This window comes from Vanacampus margaritifer, chromosome 1, assembly GCF_051991255.1.
Source record: "Vanacampus margaritifer isolate UIUO_Vmar chromosome 1, RoL_Vmar_1.0, whole genome shotgun sequence".
Classification (NCBI taxonomy): Eukaryota; Metazoa; Chordata; class Actinopteri; order Syngnathiformes; family Syngnathidae; genus Vanacampus; species Vanacampus margaritifer.
The window spans coordinates 30917005-30941670 of NC_135432.1; the positions used below are offsets into that span (position 1 = coordinate 30917005).

At 39.6% G+C, this 24666-nt stretch overlaps 1 protein-coding gene and 1 long non-coding RNA gene across 2 annotated transcripts in view; one reads left to right on the forward strand and one right to left on the reverse strand.

Annotated features, from left to right (window-relative positions):
• Nucleotides 1-482: 482 nt before the first annotated feature.
• fbln2 (fibulin 2) overlaps nt 483-24666 on the reverse strand; it is a 36667-nt gene continuing 12483 nt past the window's right edge. The window contains exons 3-17 of the mRNA XM_077553399.1: nt 21047-21161; nt 19205-19334; nt 17947-18148; nt 16161-16379; nt 15385-15495; nt 13435-13536; nt 12833-12964; nt 9795-9932; nt 7790-7924; nt 4120-4248; nt 3842-3967; nt 3394-3510; nt 3165-3293; nt 2934-3057; nt 483-1426 (exon numbers count right to left, since the gene is read on the reverse strand). Coding sequence (XP_077409525.1) covers nt 1069-1426; nt 2934-3057; nt 3165-3293; nt 3394-3510; nt 3842-3967; nt 4120-4248; nt 7790-7924; nt 9795-9932; nt 12833-12964; nt 13435-13536; nt 15385-15495; nt 16161-16379; nt 17947-18148; nt 19205-19334; nt 21047-21161 — 2267 coding nt within the window. The 3' untranslated portion in view covers nt 483-1068. The remainder of the gene's footprint in view (nt 1427-2933; nt 3058-3164; nt 3294-3393; nt 3511-3841; nt 3968-4119; nt 4249-7789; nt 7925-9794; nt 9933-12832; nt 12965-13434; nt 13537-15384; nt 15496-16160; nt 16380-17946; nt 18149-19204; nt 19335-21046; nt 21162-24666) is intronic.
• Nucleotides 10598-18144, forward strand: LOC144039753 (uncharacterized). Its single transcript, XR_013289526.1, has 4 exons — nt 10598-10742; nt 13259-13333; nt 13443-13527; nt 18042-18144. It is a non-coding gene; the product is annotated as an uncharacterized LOC144039753 (long non-coding RNA).

Genomic DNA, 24666 nt, shown 5'->3' on the forward strand with positions numbered 1-24666 from the left:
AGCCATCTGGGATAGGCTCCAGCACCCCCCGTGACCCTTGTGAGGACACGCGGTTAAGAAAATGGATGGATGGATAATAAAAAAATAATATTTAATAAAGAAGGGTTCGGTGCACATAGGAAACTAGTGGGGTTCCGTACCACCACCAAGTTTAAAAAATACTGAGTTAGGGTGCACTACAATTGGCCTGTAGATGGTAGTGTAACGCTTTTTATATCGAAACCTATTATAATAAGATTGAGTGAATAACTGATTTACTGCATACAATGTATTATTTTTATCAACTCGTTGCCCACCTGATAAGAAAGGCCCCAACACACCTGCCACCCTAATGAGAATAAGCACTAGAAAAAATGGTTGGATGGATGTATAAATTGAATTAAAATGACAAAACACGCCTACCATACAATAACCCCCCCCCACCCCCCCCCACAAAATTCGCCACTTTTACCCTACAAAATACATTTTAGAACTCAATCATCTACATTGGTGTCCACTTTAATACTTGCCAGTTTATGTATTTAGTATGAAATTATAATACATCCATTTTTTTACATACAACAGAATACATAATAGGCCTACAGGGATACAAAAAAAAATCACTATGTATTTAGAATTTAGAAAAATACTTCAAAGGAAAATTATAGGCGGCAGTGCAGTATGGAAGAATAGTCTTAGAGGTTCATTGAGGCACAGAAATATTTCAAAAGAAATTAGAAAAGAATTACTGCTACAGTGTGTACAGAAGACATTGGAGTAAATAAAAAGAGTTTAGATCGATTAGATAATTAAACCAATTAAAAAAAAATCCATAATGGTGGCATTATGCAAATCTTTGGATTTGAAAATATAATTTTAGTGTTGTTGAGCGGTCTTGAGGAGGCGTAATGTTGTAACAGTAGGAAATAGTACTTTGTATAAGCCAACAAAAATTTTCCGAGTATTAGAATGTTCAGTGATGAAAATACCTTTTTAATTGGGTACAAAGTACACTATTGACATATAGTGGCTTGTTTATGGAATGACGCTGCTGTATGTTAAGGTCCATGTTGGCCTGCAGAGAATCTGTTACAGTGAGTTGGCTGTGATGAAGACGTAAATCTTGGCATGGAAGGTGGTGAAGGTCCCCTGTCTCCAAAGCTTCATCTCCACATTAATCAGGAAGTCCCTGGGGCCCTCAACCTGTCTGTGTAAGTACACGGCGCCCGTGTAGGCATTTAGCTTGCGGGTGCTGAAGTAGTTTTCCTCGTTTCCCTCCGTGATGCTGACGATGACGTTGTCTCCGGAGTAGGCGGGCGACGGTCCAATGCGGAAGATCTGAGCGGGGATGACGATGTTGGACTGGAAGCTGAGGTAGTAGTAGGTAATTCTCAGAGGCGAGTTTTGGCACTCCAGGTAGTTGGGACAGCTGATACGCTCACAGCGCCTATAAATGACACCATAGTCCAAAATTCATGTATAATTTACACAGAAACTGTTAGATATGGCCCTAGTTTGTTTGTTTGCTTGTTTATAATATAAAGTACAACGGTGTAACAAATAATCATTACAAATACAACTAGAGAAATTGCATGTGAAGGCTGAATGAAAAACAAGAATGATATGAAGTATAATAAGTGACATGGAATACAATGAGCTGGAAATAGCTGAGCATGTTGAAGTTGAAATGGTTTGAATCAATCAAGAAATGTTTAAGTAGTCGACAGGCAAACATTGAACAGTTGAAAGTTGAAACGGTTTGAATCGGTGAATAAATGTAGAAATTGTAGTGGAAAAAGCAGAAAGGGGTAAGGTGTTAGAAATCAAATAGGGTATGAAGAAAGGTTTGAAGAATCAAGTAGGGAATGGACTAATAATCATCCCTAAAGTGAAATTAATGAGTTAAATGATTTGAATATCTTTTTGAAATGATGTAAATGTGTAATGTTGAATCTGCCATTAAGAATGAATGGGGAAAATTAGGGTACAAAATCGAGAATTGTGGGTAAGGCGTGAATATTTGGAATAAGAAAAATGGAAGCAAGAATGGCCTAAATATTTTAAATATGTTAAAATTGGAATGACGAGAATCGGATGAATTATGTGGAAGTAGATAGATGCCAAACAATGGGAGGAATAAAAAAAGGAATAACATAAAATCAATTTTTTTTTTTTATTACTTTAGCAAAGTGCTAATTGTGGTTGTACTTTGCTGTGGTATGGAACTGCACTGTACTGCACTGCACCGCATCATAATGAAAGTGAATATATTGGTTGCTCAATTACATTTGATGACATTTGATTACTCAGTATAATGTACTGCAGTTCTACACCACAGCAAACTGCAGCCACAATAATAAAAACAAGACAACTCTCACTGTACTGTATGCAAGCAACTGCTGTTAGCTCATTTTTGGGTGCGGAATCCAAAACTGATCTCAGTTTTTTCCTCTATTATGCCATGGTTTTCAGCTATAGGATCCCCATATTGTAAAAATAAATAAAAATAAATGTGTATGCATATAAATAAAACACTGAGATGGAATCGTAACAAGCTTTGAAAAAAAAAAAACAGCATTAAAATGAAATAGAAAAGTATGCCCATGGTTAAAAGGTTAAGAGAAAAGCCAGCACAAGTCCTCTTAATTTCTACTATGCTAACTTTCTGTTTACACATATTGATACAAGAAGTTGCCATGTAGCTGGGCTCCAGGTGGGGCAGTGGTACTGTCACTTGCTTATGATGCAGGTTGGCATGGGTTCGCTTCCCTGCCTGGGAGACCATATATGTGTGTGAGTGTTGTGGAGGGGAAAAAGCTTGATGTGCTAATAAAATCCTGCAATCAGCATGGCTGCTTTAGCTAAAAATCTAACTCAGTCAGATTGTTTTTAAACAGTTCCCCATTGTAAGGTTATATCTGGTCTGTGAGAATTTAGCCCTTTAGGATACTCACGTGTCGGACACTTTGCGGTAGTTTGGCGGGCAGCTAAGAGAAAGGCAGCGGAAGCCTCCCTGGATGTTGTAGCAGGTTTCGGCTAGAGAGCAGTTATGCGCCCCTGTGGTGCACTCATCAATATCTATAAGACAACGTTGACGGCAAACGTGGCATGAACGCGGATGTAAAGAAGTCAAATGACAAAAATGAGATTTATCAAGTCCAACTAATATTTATTGATTTATTTACCTCTGCATGAGCGTCCATTTGGCGACATCGTATATCCAGATTCCGGACACGTGCACTCATAACTGCCGGGAACGTTCACACACTTATAAGTGCACAGATGGCCGACGCTTTGGGAACACTCATCGATATCTGGCAAGCGGAGTGGAGATGAATCATGTCAAAATGATTATTAGCTTACCCTGGCATGGTATGAACATGCTATTTATGAAGATGAGTTTTGCGCACGCACCTTCACAGGCGTGCCCGTCCTCCTGCAGGAAGTAGCCTTGTCTGCAGTAGCACTGGTAGGAGCCGTAAATGTTGGCACACTGCTGACTGCACGGGCTAGACAAACACTCGTTCACATCTGGAGATGAAAGGTTCGAGCTCATTACTGTCACTATCCGTCTGATCAAAGCCTTTTCAGTGTTTTTATCCAAACGTAAAGGAGTAGTGTTGCTATTAAGCTAATTATCTTCCTCTGCTCCAAGGCATAACCTGATGCAGTCAACTCTAAACACTATTGGCAATAATGCACTGTTTGCCGGACTCAAAGTATGAATATGAACGGTACAGCCCCAAACACACACACAGACATGCTTGCACAGTTTGAACCCACAAAAAGAAAAAAAAAGAAATTACGCTGACATGCACCAACATGCACACACGCCTACTTAAGCAGCCATTAATACACACACCTTCACAGCTATTGCCATCGCTGGATAAGCGGAAGCCGGTGGTGCACGAACACTGATAGGAGCCCGGAGTGTTCTCGCAGGTCTGGGCGCACAGACGGCCCGGGTAGTGCCAGCACTCATTTACATCTGAGAAGAAGAAGATGCTTATGTGACACAAGGGGGGAGACAAACTGTTGCCAACGGATACTCAGGACACTTTGGCAACACATCTGCAACACACTAGGGGACCAAACAGCACAGTCTTTGTGAATGTGTGAATAAACCCCGATGCAACATACCGACACACATGCGTCTGAAGGAGTCGTACTGATAACCAGTCTGACATTCACAGCGATAGGACCCAGCAAGGTTGTGGCAAAGCTGGCCCTCTCCGCATCGGTGGGCGCCGCTCTGACACTCATCCACGTCTACAAGACACACAAGGGTTCAAGGGAGGGACTTCTCCGTTAAAAAGCTATTAGAGAAGCTAAGAAGCTGCATGCACATATACTAAACAAAAATATACTGTATATGCAACACTAAAACTAGAGATGGGACGTTTGACACTGAGACTCCGGAGCATGTGTCAGCCGAGTGAGACAGACTGCTCGAAACAATGTATCAAAAGCCCCGATCAAACCTCCGTGATCACGTGCTGATGACGTATGCGGCTTTATGCGCGCTAATGAGATAGCGGAAATGACGTAACTGATTCAAACCTTTTGGCGCGTTAGTTAGTTATTCGGTATGTTTCCAACAAAAGTACTCCCACAATGATGCATTTAAAGTTTCCAACTATGCATTATTTTTAAATCGTGTGTAGAAGATACAGGCTTGACCCAAGTATTTTCCACCGAGTTGCTATAAGCGCTTCTCCAAGACCCTCAGTCACATCTCCCAAAGACTGATGTTGAAATACTTGTCATCTGGCTTCACAGCGCACTTGTGTCATATCCAAATTATGTTTATAAAAATCGAATGAGTAACAGGACATCACATTGAACCATAGTACTGGTACAGTGTCAAAATATTGCAACACTTCCATGTGTACCTGATGATCATTAGACAGACACAAATGTAAGACTGAATGTACTGGTGTTATGTTGGAATATAAATCAATCAGGCGAATCACTTTGAAGATTATAGCTGCTATGACTCCAGCTGACCACCAGATGTCACCGGTACGATCTATCTTATGGGGCTTTGAAACTTCGACTCTTTTTCCAAATCAATCAGCCGAAAGCCTCAAAAGCTTCACAAGGCTTCATTGCCCCATCTCTAACTAAAACTAAAACTAAAACTTCTTCTACATACCCAATATCACCATTTCTCTCAAATATTGTTCAGAGTGGCCTTTTATTGTGGGCAGTCTTAGGCACACCTGTGCACTAATCATGGTGTCTAATCAGCATTTTGATATGGCACACCTGTGAGGTGGGATGGATTATCTCGGCAAAGGAGAAGTGCTCACTATCACAGATTTAGACTAGTTTGTGAACATTATTTGACAGAAATGGTGATATTGTGTATGTGGAAGAAGTTTTGGATCCTTGAGTTCATCTCATAAAAAAATGGGAGCAAAAACAAAAGTGTTGCATTTATGTTTTCGTTGAGTATATTTTACATAATAACCTCCCCACACAAAATGTATTCACCCATGACTTAGTAATCAGGCTGTGTGAAGATCCAGAACCACTTTCAAGCCACTATGTTGACTCAAACACTACATCAATGAGTTTTGGCGGATGCACAGATTGGTGTTGGCTAAAAACTTTTGCTTCCGATTGCTTTCTCTGCCCGAGTCATCACATTAGGGATATTTCTACTCGTCATTGGCCTAGCAATAGGGCAGGATGGATGAAAGCTCATTTGCATGAAACAGGGCCACCAGATGGAGAAAGGTGATCAATTTTGGTTCAAGCATCTCAGACATGTTATTAAAATGAATGGTAGGGTAACTGTTTTTAATTGTGAAATAAAGTGCATAATAGTTAAAAAAAAAAAAAAGAAGTTCATCTTGTCTTTAATTCTTTATAGTCCTTGGTCGTCTGAGGAAGCTTCTGAGAAAGCTTCTGAGAAAGGCGGCAGTCGACGCCGAAACTAGTCAAGGTAAAACAAAAAAACTTTTTTGTCTTAAAAAAGAAAAACCAAAGAACTATATAGAAGTGCATAAAATATATATATATATTTTTATAATATAAAATAATATACTAAAGGTCAAATAAGTCATTCGTTTCCATAGCTCAAATGCTAAGTTGAAAGGTCCAACTGGTATAGGTTCCTTGTGAACCAAGTGGACCATCACATCCAATTTGCATTTTATCAGGGCCAGAGAAGCGGTGGCAGCGGTGCCGCTGCGAGGCCCTATTGTTATTATTATTATTATTATTCGTTATTCTTCTTCTCCCAAACGATCGCATTTTTGAGACCAAACTTTACACACACATCGGGCCTGGCGAAAAATTTGCTCTTTTAAAGTCGCCATACACGAGTACAAAAAAATGGGTCTGTAGCACCCCCTACATGGGTTTAACGGAGCCCTGTCCCGCTACGTTTGACCTAAGGATACAAACATTGGGTGGCACGTGTAGCACATCCAGACGAAAAAAAAATATTTTGATAGCTGTACCCTAAAATGAACAGGAAGTGACCTATGAGTTTTTGAATGTCCATTTTTACTTTCACTCCCTTCATCCGATTGCCTTCAAACTTGGCCTCTACCATCTCAACACCTGGGACAACATCGGGGAAAAAAAATCTAAAGATAACTTTATGACAGGGGCGGGGCATCAAATTTTGAGTTTCAAAATTCCTACTTAATGAAGCATCCCCGTTTGTACGAATCAGGTAGAGGCACGGAAATTTGGAGGCATATGTAACAGACAACAAAAAAGTATTTTGATGCCATATGCTAAACCTAACAGAGGTCCCCCGATTTGATTTTTGGGGGGAATTGTGCATAATTTTGGGCCTTTTAATGAAATACAAGGCTTGGCAAAAATATTTACATTTTAGACGGTTCTTGTCCTATGTAACAGTACCCCAACGTGGCCAGGGTTGCGATGGCCCTTTATAGCTGCTCGCAGCTCTAGTTTTTGTTTTCTTTTTTTAAAGCAAGAATACTTTTCATCTTAGAAGGTAATGCACACAATATGTGTTAGCTGTAGCTTTTCATTGAACATCACTTTTGATGTTAAAAGCATGCCTTCCGTGTTCTTTGTCAAATTCCCCGCTTTAAATTCTAGTCTTCAAATATTCAGACAATATTACTTCATGTCAGAACAAGAACAGTTTAAAACAACAACAAAATCCCATAAAATTATTGGTGTGCGATTAATTAAAGTTTTCAAAATTGTTTACTGCCCAGTTGTCTACAATAGTCTTCAGGTTTAACTTGGTGGGACTTAAATAAATACATTTTATTTATTTATTTATTTTAACCATTATAGTTTTTCACACGTTTGTAGTCATTATTTTTTATTATGTATTAATATATTAAAATATATGGGTTTTCACTTATAAACTGTATTCTGTTAATTCTAACATCATATATTTTTTCTTTTGTGAGGATAAGAAGGTAGATATTTTTCCTCACTCTCTGTGATACCGTAGTTTCACTTTGCTATGAAACAAGGCAAGATGTAACCGGTTACATGAAGCATGTGTTAACTGCCTGTTCATGTGTGTACTTTACATATAACCTCACCTATGGAGAAATAGGCGGACATATCTTAGAGCCGTTAGGTATATTTGTACTATCTCCTTGCATGCAAATTTTTCATTTAATTGTAACTCATTATTCTCAGAGTGCGTGTCCTGTCTGTTGTCTATTAAAAGGTAAATAAAAAAAAAAATTCCCTTGACGTATTAAGTTAGTAGTTACGTGATAGTCTTTTTTTTATTTTATTAAATGATGTTAATCCTTCTGGACGTGTGATACTAAAGTAGTGCTTCAGCACCAAATCTTACCAATACAACTGTTTCCATCAGGACTGGCGTGATAGCCTCGGCTGCATATCATCTTCCTCTGGCACACGTAGGACCCCACTGTGTTGATGCAGTTGAAGCCTGAACTACACGGCTCAGTGTGACACTCGTCCGTGTCTAGTGCAGAAAGACACAAAGCGATAGAGGTGAGCAGACGTGGCCACAGAGGCAGCGGGACGACATCGCTTGAACTGCAATCAGATATCAAGGCAAACACATCACACGGTTGAAACGCTGTGGAGACATTTTCTCCATATTTCAGAGCATTTCTTCAACTTCTTTTACAGTGGCGTCGGCTGCCTCGACTTGCCCCAGTTCCTGCCCCTGGGGGCTAATTCCACAGCATCAGTTTGTACTCGGGTAGGACACACAGGATTGCCTTTTATCCGCCCCCCTGCAGCCCCCAACTGCAGCCTCTCTGATCTCCTGCCTGTGTGGCATTTAACCCCTCATGTCCCTGCAGCCTGCAACTCATTCACCTGTGTGACGTGACACGCCACGCCGCCATCAAGGGCTGCATGGGAGTCACCTGCTGGCAAACGCCGCGCATGACTAGACTCATCTGGCTTTTAAATGTACAACTTTCCTTTCGCTAATAGTCATTCAATATAGTTTGAGGTTGTTGTTGTTTTTTTTAATGACTTATTCTTGGAATAAACAACATAGTCACATATCAATCACAATTAGGCATGGGTTGACATTAGATTCTGACAGAATGAGAACCCTGAGCAAAAATATCGCAGTGTCATGGTATTACAATTATCTTATATATATACTGTATATATATTTGGGAAAGATAAAAAAAGATAAAATGCACTCTTTTTTTTATCTAAATAAAGAATATTTAGTATAGAAAAAAACATACAGTATATCATGTTAAATAAATAAATAAATATATATATATATAAATAAATGTTAACTTTTTTCTTTGTTTAATTATTCTTAGTAAATCACAGTGTCCCATCACTGGGCTACTTATGTTGTCCTTGGGGCTAACTAGAACCGGCTGGCACAAAAAAAAAATAATAAAAAAAGGAACTGGCACATTAAAAGTTATCTGTGTTTGCAGTATCTTGTATCTTGCTCCCACCCTCCTCCTCCGTTATGCACAGAGAAGGGGGGGGGGGGGGAGCTAATTGGCGCAGGCGTTTACTCAACTCTGTAAGCAGAAAATCATATTGTGCGCTGCTTAGACGTCCCCTCAAAAAAGAGACAGCATTAGTGCTTATTGAAACATTGATTTAAAAATAATAATAATTAAACCATGGCAAACCGGGAATCGGCCCATGCCTATCACAAGGAAGGTCTATTTTCCAGAGCTTGGAGGAAGTCACATGTGCAAGTCACAAGTCTCACATTTTAACCTTCAAGTTTCAAACAGGTCGGTGAGCTCAACTGTAGCATTAACGTACCTTTCCAGTCTTGTGGGTTTTATAGTGACGGATGATGCTAGATTTTGAAGTTGTCGTGTCGCTTCGCTGTTTGAGTTGCAAGCCTTGTATGTTGCCATTCTCTTGTTCAAAAATACAACCCTTAAATCCAAATATTATCATCTCCAGAGCGCCCTCCGTCATCCTTTCCTTTTCTTAAAATTTTAGTAGTTCAAATACTTTTAGTGACTCGGAAAATGCAAAATGAATCATCTCAGTGATGAGGTAGGCTTAAGCCCTTGCGTGGTATGACATTATCATTATAATTAAAAAATAATTTTAAAAAAAACACACATTTTCTACTTAAATGGCAGATCTCTTGATTAGATAGTTTAAATGTCCAACTAGAAAATCCTTGTGAAAATGGCCACAGGGACTTTTATGGACTTTCCTGGTCTTTGTGCTTCATTCTTTGGGAATGACTGTGAGAAAGGAGGCAAATTCTAATTTTCAGCCAATCAACTAACTTTGACTTTCTAGAATCAGACTGCGTCAACAAAATTAAATTTGAGTCCACAAGGCTCAACCGGATGGTCAATAAGAAAAATTCCTCTTACCTATACAGTTGCTTTGTGCGTCCCGTTCAAATCCAACAGGACAGCGAGGTTTGAGGTTGCACTTGAACGAGCCTTCTGTATTAACACACTCATATGCGGGCATGCAGTCATGACTCCCTTCCATACACTCATTAATATCTGTGAAAGAGAATAAAGCACAAGGGCGGATTAAAGCGTGTCCATGATTAACGGCAAAAAGAGCACAGATCAAACAATTAGTTTCAGTTAAGAAATCCAATGTAGCTGCTGAATCCCAACCACTGGGGCACGGTAATTCGTGTGTCGGTAGAGATAATCAGGTGTGCTGCGTGAAATTATCCATCTTAATTTAAATAGTCTGAAAATGATTAGTTATTTGCTACAAATAATGTATCTTTGTTCATATAGTTATGCCAGCGACATCCAGTGACAGACAGAAAATACTATTCTAGTGTTGGCAAAAGGGAAAATTAACCTGTATATCAATCATTATTTAACTATACCCAATATGCTTTTTGAGACATTTTTATTTAGATGTGTGCAGGAAATTTTTCAAATGTTCTGCCTTGGCTCAGTAAAGGTGAGAAAATAGCTTCCAATGAATATATCAAATGCTGTGTATCGTGCTATAACATAATACATGTAACGCCGTGTGCTACCACTAGATGGCACTATGGTTTAATGGTGAAGTTGTCTCCTGTCAAGCAGGCTCTTCGTGCCTGTTAAATTGTTATCGCTGCCAGGTTATTGCAGTCTATAACATATATGAATCTTGTGCTTATCATCCATAATTGACCAAATGATGCATTCATCATTTTAACTATAGAAATTACCCAGGCCTTCTGTGAACTTTTTGAATGCACATCTGTCGACGCTGGCAGAAACCGGTGGTTTATTCCTCAAGAGCCTTCTTCACACCTGCCTTGCAAGGGATTACCCCGTGTCAATCAAACGGCATCTGTTCCCACAGTAAGTCAACCGATGCTCGAGGGGAATCGCTATCTCAAAGAATTACAAATCAAGGTGCATATGTGCAAGAGTGAATAATGCATCGGTGTCGAGTAGTTTCAAGCAACGCCAGATGGAGTTCGCCACTCTAATTGCAGCACTGAGACTAAAGCAGTTACGGTAGGCTTGTGAGATGAAGTTGGAAGGTCTCCACACAATATACACAAACCTAGGACTCTGATGCTGACAACAATTGTGCCATGGAAAGCCCAAATACTAATTGTAGCCCACTGTAATGCAGATCCATTCCTTACAATGGCGGTGAGAGAGTGAGTTTATGTCTGAGGAACTAGCAATTAACTGGCACAGGCGATAAAGGCTTAATTAAAGAAAACAAGGGAGAAATGGATGATATTGTTCCGTTTTTTTTATGTGTCCCTATGGTATGCATTCATTCTACACATTCTCCTGTATTAGTGACAGACAGAAAATTGACTTCATCTGGCTAATATATCTAAAGGGCTCTTTGCACAAATCCACTACTTCCTGAATTCAATACCACTTCTTCATTTCCTGTCTTTCATGAGTGGACAAGCTGATTAATTCAGGTGTGCCCGACCTCCGTAACCACGACGACAATGGCCAGACACACTTGGATTAATCAATTTATCCAATCGTGAAAGGCAGGAAACAAAGGAGTGGTGTTAAATTCGGGAAGAAGTTGAGCTGTGCAAAGAGCCCATTTCGAAATTCAGACACTAAACCTTTTTTTTTTTCTTTTTTTTTTTGCTGCACCAAGAGAGGGATCATGCATAAACCTGAAAAAGAAATAAATCCTGCATTCTGAATGTTAATGGTTAGAAACAAATTTAGTTATTCAGAAATAAATATATTATTCAATAGTAACAAGCTGTGGCAGTTTCTGGTGTGTGCGTGTGCAATCGCACAGGGGTGGCTTTTATTTTATTTTTTTTAAAGATTTTAAAATGTTTTTCTGTTGGCATCATGACGCAAATCATCGGCGTTTGTATGGGGAGTTTCTGCCCCTTGTGGAGACTTTAAAAAGTGTTTTCAAGAATTAAGCATTGAAGTGAAATATCATTGATGTCAAGGAAGTAGGACGTCTTCGATGTTGGAAGATCTCTGCATTTGGAGAAAGTGCTTAGTTTAGCTCATTGATTGTAGAAATTGCCTGAGTGTCATGCCTGCATGTATTTTCTTTGTCGAGTGCTTGACTAAAATTGTAATCTAACCAGCGACGAGAATGTTCTTGTTTTTAAAACTAGACTCAAGATCCACCTTTTTAATTTAGCTTCAAAGTTAGATTTATATATTCATCCAGCATTTTAATTTAGCTTCTTATGTTTATTTTGTATTTTATCACTACTTTACAATTTTGTGTTATTTTTGTTTCTAAATCATTTTACTCTATAAAGTTTTTGTCTTAAATGTTAATAATTAATAAATTGTATTATTTGTTTAGAACACAATATATTTTAAAGAAAAAAAATAAGATCTACTGTAGTGTGTTTAAAATTTGCGGTGGGGCTGGTGTTCTCACACAGGGTCCCATTCAATCTAGGACCGCCACTGGTAATAAGCATCGTGCAGAGGCATTCAGTTACATTGTCTTAGTGAACCACCAACAGGAAGAGAAAAAGAGTTAATGGCCTAACTGGCTGCTGCATCGATCCTCGCTATTGAATATAGTTTCTTTTTAAATGCTCTTTGTGCTTGATTGGACATTCTTTACATTTACAAGGAGCAGAAGATTAGACGAGTCTCCTTGATTGACTCTACAGAGAGCCTGCGGTGGCAAGCAGCACTTCCAGCACGTCTAATAATCATCTACAAGAGCACCGCTGCTGCTTTATGAAGGAGACCTCGGCACAGGACAAATTTATGGTGCATGGAAGTAATGAGACATATTGCTGCGTCTCAACACTGGCCTGCTTCCCCTACATGGATATGCACAGCAGCGTTTCATGCTGAGAAGAAACTGGGAGCAAATTCTGTGGGAGTGTGTGTGTTCTCTCCTCTTCACCCTGAATTCCAAAAGTGCCTCACTCGATACTATTTTGCTGCTTGGCGCTAATAAAAGTGCGGCACACCTTTACAAATGTCTCCATTGATTTGGTATCCCGGGGGACAGGTGATCAGTCTTTGGCAGACGTAGCTCCCTGCAGTATTCATGCAGCGTTCACTCAACTGGCAGGCATGCGCTGACATACACTCATTAATATCTGCAACAGAAGAAAAACAACAGAGGAGAAATGTGTCACTGTGAAGAAAGGGCTAGAAAAATGATTAACTCAGTGATGGTCTGGCAAATTGAAGAGAAAAGTTTCCCTTCAGCAAGTGGTTTCCGTGAAAGTAGTTGATCGGATGTATACAATGATAGCATCCCCGTAATGGAAACTCATTTTAGGGAGGATATATAACAAAAACAAACATATAGCTGAATCAGCATTATTTGTCTATTTCACAGTATGTTGGAGTAAAAGAGACAAAACTGTATCTCCTCTGCACATCTTCAGGTGCTGATGAGATGAAGAGATAATTCAGCAAGAGGCATTCCAAAAATCTTGCCTCGACTGGAGCCAAATTGAGAGGTGAAATTACACACCACACATTGTACTGCCATTGTATCCAACCTCCATATTGGGCCCTGGTTAGCTGTCAGAAAATGTTTCCAATGTTATCTGTGCCTTGCCTTGACAGGATTGTCCATCAGCCATGAGGGAGAAGCCTGGGAAACAAGAGCAGCGTGGCCTTCCGTCCTCCGGGGTGCAATGTTGGTCACAAGGTCCGTTTCCTGCAAATATTAGAGCCAGATCACATGAAATGTACCATGGAACACGGAACAACATTGTATACCTCTGCGGCAGACAGAACTGTCTTTGCATTTCCATTCTCATGTTTTTCTCTTTAAACCAATATAGGTGCCAACATACTGCATTGCCCTAAAAATTGTCACGTTCAAGACAGGGTTATAATGGTTTTGGATTATAGCTAGTTTGGGATTTATGGTTTGACTTTTGTTTTTTACATTCAGTTTGTTTTTAAAAAACTTTTTTTATTTTTTATTACCGGTAGCTGTTATTTGGTTGAAAACGCTTCATTTTAATTGAGTTTTTATTACGTTTTAGTATTATTTTTAGATTTTTTTCTTAATATGTCAAGTGGATAATTTAAAAAGAAAAGGTCACTAAATACTGCGATTGGCTGGCAACCAGTTCAGGATGTACCGTTCTACTGCCCGAAGCTAGCTAGGAATAGGCTCCAGCGCCCCCCACGACCCTTGTGAGGACAAGCGGTTACGAAAATAGATCGATGGATGGAGGTCACTAAATATTCTGTAATAAACTTAAACTACAATTCTCGTAAACTACTGTTGGACATTCCTTCCTCTTTACGGATGTATAGGCTAACCAATATCAAAATAAATACTTTTAAAATGAACCCTGAAAGCTCAAGTGTGATATGAATTGACAAAGACAAAAATGAAGGACATTTTTGCTATAACTATAGTTAGTTGGAGTTAGGTTTATAGATGCAAAATGTAGTTTCTGCTAGTTTTTGTTTTTTAAAAAGCATTTTCATTTTTATTCTATTTCATTGACAATTTAAAAATATATATATTTTCAATTTTAGTTTAAGTTATTTTGTTAGTTTTTGTTGACTTTAATAACCTTGGTTCAAGAGAAACACATTGTACTAGTTAATGCATGGTAAAGTTATAGGAGCCTCCTCGAACAGGGATGAGCAATTTAAATGCTGGAGGGGGCCACAATTTTTTATCTGTGCTACTCGGGGGCCAAATAGGACCACACACTTTCTAACCAGATGTTTGACAAAAATTCTAGTTAAAATATGGACAAAATATGTGCAAATGTGCTCATTTCATTTAATAAAAGAGCGCAACTACTCTAACCCAGCAACAAACAAAATAACCACATACTGTGATCTTATTTTATTCCAGTGCAAAGTGCTCTCATATAAAAATTATCATTGAAGGTGACACAAAACTGCTGAACAGCAAACCAACATTAAGTGCAAGAATTCATTTTGTGCATTTGTTTCACAAAAATCAACTCGCTCAAAATGTTAATATTATTATAGATACTGTTTGTCCTGCATATTATTCCAAATCCTCAAAAAATTCCTACGCACATGATACTCATGCATAAGCCAGGATAAGAGCAACTAAGCCATGTCTGCTATCTAGTGGTAAATGGTGATATTACAACATAAAACTACAGTCAATGCATATTCGCAGTTCAGCATCTGCAAATTTCCATATTCACTGGATTTTTCCCCCTATATGTTTTTAACATCTTGCTTCTAACCCTTTTTTTTTCAGGAAGTTTTATTTTATTATATGTATCCACATTTTCTGTATTTATTAGCGTTTTCTGGAGAATTAGTTGGGTTTCAGGAAAAAAAATAACAATAAAAAAAACTGCCCCTTTTGGGGGGGAGTGGGGATTAATCAAGGGGCCGTTCCCTGCCCTAGAACATCCAACCATGATCTTTGCAGTCAAATAAGCATGTCTAATTTCCAAGCTGCCTTCCCATCATTTTAAATGACATCATGAGTCACAATTATAGACGTAAGGGTGACTGAAAGTGCTCCGTATTACCCCTCATGAAGCTGTCTAACCTTCACAGGGGTTGAGTGACACCAAAGGCTGGGTGGGTGGCGTAAAAGAAGTGGTGGGCTCCACCCCCTGCCTGTCATCCTCCTTCAGTGTGTTCTCCTCATCCACCGTCTCTGCGGAAACATGAATAATCTCAGGCGCAAGGGATTACACTATACTCAAGAGGTCTGCCTTGCCTACAACTGCTTTAGTTAAAGGCTTACACCTATTTCGGCTTTTCTATTTGCGGATATGATGCTGGCAGCTGTCGGAAAATATGTAATAACAGTGAAGGTGCGGCAGGAAAAAGGATTGCCTACAGACTAACATTTGCCTTTATTGGCGAGCTCCATCCCTGTCTGTAATTTTGCATCCTGTTGAGACAGGTTTGTGTTGGCGAAAGTGTTGTTGATCAAGTCTGGTACGCTCAAGCGAAGCCATACGACGTTATCTGCAAATACCTCTCATGCTGGACATGTGAGAGGGCCTCCTGTTTTCAGTTTGTGCACATTTTTCCAACCAGTGAAAATACTTTTCATCAAAGATTTTCATCAGCCAATGATTTGTGAAAAAGTGCTGTCAGTCCAGGAAAGGGATGTTAGCATGTGATTCGAATGGCTATTATTAGGCGGTATCGGGGCTTGCAAGACAGGAAGGAACTCGAAAGAGTCCGAGAAAATAATACACTGCCAACATGCAGACTGATTACATCAAATGTAAATCATAGTTGATAGGACAGACACTTTTCCTGCTCATGTGCTTCACTGGAAATGTCTGCTAGCGCCACATAAAGTTTTACCTTGTGCGCAAGTGAAAGCATCCTCTTGCAGCACGTATCCCGGGAAGCACTCGCAGCGGAAAGAGCCTGGCGTGTTTACACATCTGTGATGGCAGATGTTGCCCTCATAGATCAGGCACTCGTCCATGTCCTCCACCTCAATAGGCTCCTCCACCGCATTCTCCCCATGTCTCTCTTCTCCGATAGAAAAGGCCTCATTGGGATAAATGCTGTCGGACACTGTGGCACACGGTTTTGACACTCAAATTGCAGCATGATAACTTACACACACATTTACTGTATTTCTGAAGAACGTGGTGTAAAAGTCCTGCTAGCACACACATTTGTGTTTTCTATTCAGCTATTTATCAATATGCACAGTCCCTTTCATGAAAAAAAAATGCTATCTTGACATCCATTTCATTTACACACAGTAGCTGGGATAGGCTCCAGCAACTCTTTTGAGGAATAAGCAGTTAAGAAAATGGATGGATAGGTTTTACAACGACATACTATATTATGTATTTGTATGTATTTGTATGATGTAAAATACGTAGAATGCTGTAAAAGTAAACACAGTAAGTAACTGTAATTTATATACATTAAATACTTAAAATAAAAAAATAAAAAATACTGTAATGTACTGAGATTTACAAGAATTAGCTGGCAACTTTTTTTGCCAGTTATTTCCTGTAAATTCTGTGTGTCTATTTACAAAGTGACATTCTGAAGAAAAGATCATGTTTTGAACTCTTAACTCTTTGACTGCCAAAAACGTTAAATAACGTTTAGTAAAATCCTATGGAGGAGTGCCAAAGACGTTAAAAGACGTTTGTTTCAAAACATAGGTGAAACTAACCATTTTCTATTGTTGATTACTCAAAAACGGAATAAGGTAGAAACAAACTTTTTTTTCTGATGAAAGATGAGAGTCCAATCTTTCATTTGGTAGTATGTGTGTTTCCATAGTCCAAACACATAATTTTCTGTGGACCTTGAAAGATCAGTCAAAAGATCAGTCAAAATGCTTAAATCGGCTGGCACCCGCGGGATCCCTTTTCTGAAAATGTCTGGCAGTCAAAGAGTTAATAATAAAGATTGAGAAGAAATAGTATTTCCCTTTTTTAGTGAATGCAGCCAAAGACATGCATGGCAGGTTAATTGAACACTCCAAATTGTCCGTAGGTGTGATTGTGAGTGTGGATGGTTGTTCGTCTCTGTGTGCCCTGGGATTGTCTGACAAAAGTTTAGGGGGTACCCCGCCTACTGCCTGAAGCCAGCTGGGATAGGCTCCAGCAACCCTCGCGACCCTTGTGAGGACAAACGGTTAAGAAAATGGATGGATGGATGGACTTGATGCAGCCCAGACACACCCAGGTTTGATCTCCAGCGGCCCCCACATAAATTGAGTTTGAGACGCCTGCTCTAGGCCATCATCCTTTAACAGGCAGAACAATCCTTAGCAACTATTTGTATTTCCAACTAAGTGAGTTTTCAAACTTGAAGCAATAAACAAAAGCAAAGCAAAACTTGGAACAAGAAAGCAGAGAAATAAAGCAAGTACACTACTCGATCTCTTAGAATTAAACACGCAGGCTGGACGGGACGATTGCACTTTGTTCTTGGAGGGAATTACACCATTTTTCTGCCATGCTGGGAAACCGGCTTCTTTTAAATGCCAAGAAAACAGATTACCTTTGCTCCCAAGCAGTACTTTTTCCCAGCAGTGCATCGATTGAACACTTTCACCTCTTGGCATGAGGCAAACAATGCTTGTGGTTTGAATGTCTGCATTTCCTGTCCATACCTTTTTTTGGTGGTGAAGTGGCACCGAGAGTGGGCTTCGCCTTAACGGCATGCCAGCTGTCATGACTCTCGTCCCATGTCTCTGCCCCCTCGCAGCATAAGAAGAAAACGTGTCTGCAGGGGAGGCCCATGTGTCGGTGGGCTTTACATTCATGACCCTCACTGCGGAACTTCAGCCCCAGAGAGCAGCAGTCACAGCATTCCTGGAGGTCATAATCAGTCATGTTGGATACATATTGAAAATGTTTTGGGGTTTTGTGGCTGGATTTAGTTTTAGAGTAATATTTACACTTGAAAAAGAGTCAAATCAAAAATTGAAGTCACTCAAGGGTTGATGAACAAACTCACAACCTTCACCTTGGGTGACTGCCACACTAACACCTGAGCTATGCCTCTCGTACCGATTGCTTATATTCAAGAGACCAAAAACATCATTTTTGGTCTCTGGGACGAAGATCCCAGCTGACACGAGCGATTTACCAACGCATAGCAGGAGCTGCGTGGCTCAGGGAGTAGATCGTCTCTCTCCCAAGCTGAAAGTCATGAGTTCGTTCCTCAACTCTTGAGTAACTTTTATATGTTTATTTATTTTACTCAGTCTCTTCCAAGTGTAAATATTACTCTAAAACTGAGTCTATTTGGTCTCACTCTAAATAGAGTCAAATTTACTGTACAGAATTTGCTGTGCACGCCAGTATAAAATCATACTCACTTCCTGCCTTGTGAGCTAAATAAAAGAAATCCTTGACTGCATTGAAACATTAAAAGGACCACATTGACGGGATTCTGACAAAGGTGGCCAATGGTGATTTGAAAGCAATACATGAGAGAGTAGACATGGCTCTGCTGGTATACTGTTAAATGAGGGAATAATAAAGTGACATCAAGCCTAAATGTATAAATTCTCCTACTAAATTATTCCATCCATTCGCTGAACATGTTTCTGCAATTACAAAGAGGTCAAACAATTGTTCCCGAGGTCTGCTTTGAAGATAGTAAAGCTTGTGGGGCAGTGGGAATCTTCAGCAGAAATTGACTCTCAGTCATTTGTCTAAATTAAATAAGGCAATTGGCCAAGTACTTGAACTACTGCCATAATCATCAGAGGAGAGGCCGGCTTTAGAAATCTGACTCTATAGCATGTGACTAATGCAATTGTCAGCTGCTAATTTGGACAGAATTGACCCTAACTTGTAACTTTACATTTTGACTTTGAACCCAGTGAACTGCGTTTGCTGCATCAGGCCACAAACACTTGCCTTGTAGGAAGTGAGCCCACACGTATCGCTGGCATCCTCCACACACATATCTCCGTCTCTGGCTGCACTGATTCCAGCCAGACATCGGCTTTCTCTCAGGGAGCCGAGGCAGCACTGCTGTTGAGACGTCCTGGCAGGGAGAAAAAAACACATCAGAGAAAAGGACTGGTGGGAAATAAAAAGTGAGACTGAAGGCCCTGCAGCAACGGGTGGGCTGCCCATTCTTTCCACAGGCACTGCTCAAATACAGTCGACTGTGGAGCTGAAGAGCTTTTTAAGGAAAGTGTACCTGCAGTGAATTGAATGAATTGGCGATCCGAAAAACACTAGGCGGAATGTAGATCAAGATCCTGATCAAAAGTTACCTGTAATCACTTCAATCTTGGATCATACACCAAATTTCATAAAAAAACATTATGTTGCAAAATGATCTATTGATTTCACTTTGAGTCATACCAAATTTACACCAACTTTGAGTTATGGGAAATTAAGTTTGTTACCAAAAAAAACAAACAATAATGCAAATAATTACCATGATTGAACTGGATTTTATTCCATTTTTGGCTTTGCTCGTAGCAGAAAAATACAAATGAAAATGAAGTTATACATTTGTCAGTTGGCAACGACCTTGCAAAAACGTGCCCATTTCTATTCATGTTGGCACATAATGTGATGTAACCAGGCTTGGGGAGTAACGGAATGCATGTACCGCCGTTACATAATCAGATTGCAAAAAAAATCTAACTGTATACCATTACAGTTACAGGAAAAAACATGTAATCAGATTGAAGGTACATTTATTAAAAATGGGGATTACTTCGAGGGATTACAATTTCTACAAAGAGAGACAGAGAGAGAGAGAGAGGGAGAGAGAGAGAGGGAGAGAGAGAGAGCGTGCACGCCCGCACGAGTGGGACCGTTGCAAAAATGTCGGGGAGGTGGGAACGAACAAACAAACTAACTAGTCGTGTCCTCCACACGCGGGCAGTTTGAAAAAGCTTTACGTTCGGGAGGAGGAAATGGCGACCGGTATTCACTGGAACTTACTCGGAGCGAAAGTTAGAGCTGAGAGTCCAGCGGCATACTACGCGCTGTAGCTTCTTGCTAGCTAGCACGCTAGCCTACAACCATAATGCGAGTTACACCTTCCAAACAAATCTTCCTCCCACCAATTCACTATTTAAACATCATACACAACATATACACGGCTAAACTTGTGACTGGGATAAAAGTTCATTTTGCAGTTAATGTCACGCATCGTCATCCTCATTGGATCTATCTATCTATCTATCTATCTATCTATCTATCTATCTATCTATCTATCTATCTATCTATCTATCTATCTATCTATCTATCTATCTATCTATCTATCTATCTACCTATCTACCTATCTATCTATCTATCTATCTATCTATGAGAGGTGTGTTTGCTTTCAGTGACAGTTCGAAAACAGCATATGGCCTTTAATCAATCAATCAATCAATCAATAGCCTACATGCTTTTTAATTGCTATTTGTAGGCTGCCCAGGTCCCTATCACCCGCAAATAGCATGGGCACATTGTATAAAATATATATTGTGGTGATATTTACTTTAATTTTGTCTTCATGAGCATACTCAATATTGGAGTAATCCAAAAGTAATCCAGTTACATTACTTTAATATGATGGTACTTTTTTTACGTTACTAACTACATTTTTTAGCAGGAAACTTGTAACTGTAAAGGATTACATTTCAAAAGTAACCCTCCCAACCCTGGATGTAACCCCATTAAGATTTGTAAGTATCGAAAGTGAGACAGAGTAAGTGATAACATGTACGAGGATTCCAATTACGGTCTCACCAGCAGATGGACTGTCTGTCTTTGGTGGGCGGGTCCATGTTGTCGCAGTGACCATTAACCGAAGCCCATTTTGCCCCCGTCTCACAGCAGGCTTCCACCAGCTCCATGGCTGACACTGTGAAACAGAAAAACACAGTTTCACATTTTTCTGACTCATTGGCTACAAATTGGAGTTAAGGTGGTGCCCAGTACATTTGAATGGCTTCAGTCAAATTCATCAGATACTTTTGATACGGCAGTAAATGTCATGCTTGCAGACAGATATGTATTTGGCGATGGTACACTGAGACTAGCAGGCACATTTTGTTCTCAGATTTCCTAACCTCACATTCGCTTGGCAGGAAGAAGCATGAAACCTGTTGAAATTACTTTCAGAGCAAAATTGTACTTATTTGCAACATCTGGGCTAATCAGCGCAGGAGCAGGGGAAAGCGTAACTGCCGTGACACATTAGCACTTCCTTTCAAACTGGGTCAAGGAGCAGACGGAGCAAAAACACATTATCCAGTTTACCGGGAAAATATGCTTGAACATGGAAGTGCATTCCAGAAATGAGCTGAGCTGCCCTCGTGCCTTTCTCAGGCAACATAGTATAAAATATTTTCATATACAATGACACAATAATTATCTATATTTAATGAGTCATGTTTTACATGACACTAACCTAAAATGCAATGGTTTAAAAATTATTACTTATTATTTTTCCCTATTCAGGGTCGTATTTTGGATAAAGTTTCAGTGCCGTTTTTTTCATGGACGAAAGCTCTTCCTGACTCCAACCCTCCTTATTTATCTGGGCTTTGGACCGGCACTGAGTTGGACTGGCTTGCCCCCAAGAGGCGAGGTAACTTTACGCCACCTGGTCTTCCATCCAAGCAATAACCATGCCTGACCCTGCTAAGCTTCAGTGATCAGATAAGATTGGGCGATGTCAGAGTAGGATGTCCAGAGTTTTTAAATGGTTACTAAAGTAAAAGTACATAATTCATACTTTTCTCACATTTTTGCCCATGCAGATACAATATATTAAAAATGACAAAGATTAAAACTACACTATGGATGGTCTTTAAAATGTTTTTTGGTTTCTTAAAGAGGAGGTCAAGTTTTTTTTGACAATAATATGTTCTATGCAGCCCCACTAGTCTAAATATGGCATTCTGGTTAATATTGTGTTAGTGGAATACAAGTTAAGCAGCAAAATTCAGCAGTTTTGATCAATATCAGAGGGCGGCAATTTTGCCACTTGCTGTCGACTGAAGATAACATCAATGTTGCTCAGGTCTCAGGTAACAACCAATCACAGCTCAGCTTCAGGAAATAGGTGAGTTGTGATTGGTTGCTGCCTGAGCCCCGAGCAACTGTGATGTCATCTTCAGTAGACAGCAAGTTGCAAAATGGCCGCCCCCTGAGATGGATAAAGATGGCTGGATTTTGCTTCATAACTCATATTCCACAAATGTAATATAATAATAATAATAATGCTTTAATGATTTATATAGTGCTTTTTGTGGATACATTATTCATGCACTCACTCACACATTCACACTCTGGTGGTGGAAGCGTGGCTGCCAGTGTGCGCCTACGGCCCCTCCAACCACCAAACATTGGCACCTTCCATACACCAGTGTGAGTAGCACTGGAGGCAATGTGTGTGAAGTGTCTTGCCCAAGGACACAACGCCACATGACTTGGGGAGAGTGGGGGGATCGAAGAGCTGACCTTCTGGTTAGTATTATTGAGCAGAATGTAGTGAGGTCACATATAACATATTGTCAAGAAATGTTTAAGGTTGACTAACTGCAGTCAGCTACCAGTGAATATTTTCAGTTTGGAAAAACACAACATGTTTAGGGTAAACTGAGATTTATGAACATGCAAAAGTAAAGACATGCATTAATATATTAATTGATAACACTGAAATAAGTCATATTGTTAGTTCCAAATGCTAGTTTTCAACTTTTTGCCTCTCTTAGGGCAGCTCTGTGAAGTAGTGGTTAGCACATCTGTGTAAAAGTCAAGAGTTTGTTGGTTTAAACCTCAGCCAGGACCCTCCTGTGTGGCGTTTGCATGTTCTCTGCATACTTGCCATTTCCACATTTTTGTCCACAGCATGACTTGAACCTTGGTCCTAAGCCCAAGTCACTACATATGGGCTACTGCTGACTGGTGCCGGGAAATTGACTGCCAACCAATTGAGGACATACCCTGATTTGCTCCAGCTTGCTTGTGAGCCTCATGACAAACTGTATATAAAATAGATGGATGCCTCCTATAGTAACTATTCACCAACAATGTTATGTTTAGAACCAGTGGTTGTAAGGCTTTGGTGGAGGTATGCGTTCTATCAACAATTTTTTTTTCTTTTAAGTCATACTACTCTACACAGTCACCTCATAAAAGCAAGAATTTCTGACATCCAAGTGTGAACTGCAACCATGAACTAATAGCCAGTCATCGTCCTGAGAGGCATTTGAATAGGTGTTGAGGCACTTACAATAAGAAAACATTGACATTTGTAGGAACACACATGACTGATGGTGTGTTTGCAGTCCAGTAAACTGCTTGAGCAAAACTGATGATCACGCACACATCCCGTTTCAGGGCCATGGAGGGGCCTGGAGCCTGGTTTTATGCCGAGCAGTGTGCTGTTTTCTGCAGTAGAAAGCCAAAGATAACTATTGAGGTGTTCACACATAACAGAGCGATGGAGAGCAGCAAACTGACTTCACACATTATATGTTTGGGTTGGTGCTGTTTGAAAAACTGTTGTCAACTGTCAAAACAAATCAGGATGAGGAAGGCCTTTTCACTGTGTGTGTGGACTGCCAATGGTAAAACAACACTGACAATAAAACATGCTGACCCTTTTCCGTGTGACTTGTAGTGTTGATTTCGTCAACGAAAACTAAATAGAAATAATTTCGTCAACACACATTTTTCACCGGACTAAAACCCTCAATAAACAATAACTGGGACTAAATCAGTATGTATTTTCGTCGACTAAAGAAGACGAGACACAAATGTACTTCACTTAATGAAAAATGGACTAAAATCTATAGACATTTTAGTTCATGGACAAAAATGAGACGAAAATGATATGATTTTATAAAATGTTGTCTTCTAATCTGTCAATGTGACACTGTCATGTGACACACCCTCTTTCAAATCTACAGCTAGCGAGTGCAACATGCACAAACACATGGGACAAACAGGATGAACACGATGAACAGTTAACAAAAAAAAAGTAAATTATAGTTGTAAAGTCACACTAATCCAAGGGCTGTAACGTTCCAACAATAATGGTAATCCGACCACTAACTAATGCTAGCTAATTTACTAGCTCCTAGCATGGAGCCATAGTAGCCACTTGTTGATATACTGTATACACATTTTGTGTGAAATAGTTTAATATCCGAAATGTTGACAAAAAATATACAACGCCCTGACTAAAACTAGACTAAAACGTTGACCGTTTTTGTTGGCTAAAACTAGACAAATAAATTGTGTTTTCTTGGACTAAAATAAATACTAAAATGCTAGATTCATAGTTGACTAAAAATGTACTAAATAAAAACGGATCAGGATGAAACTGGACTCAATTAAAAAATGGCTGATAAAAT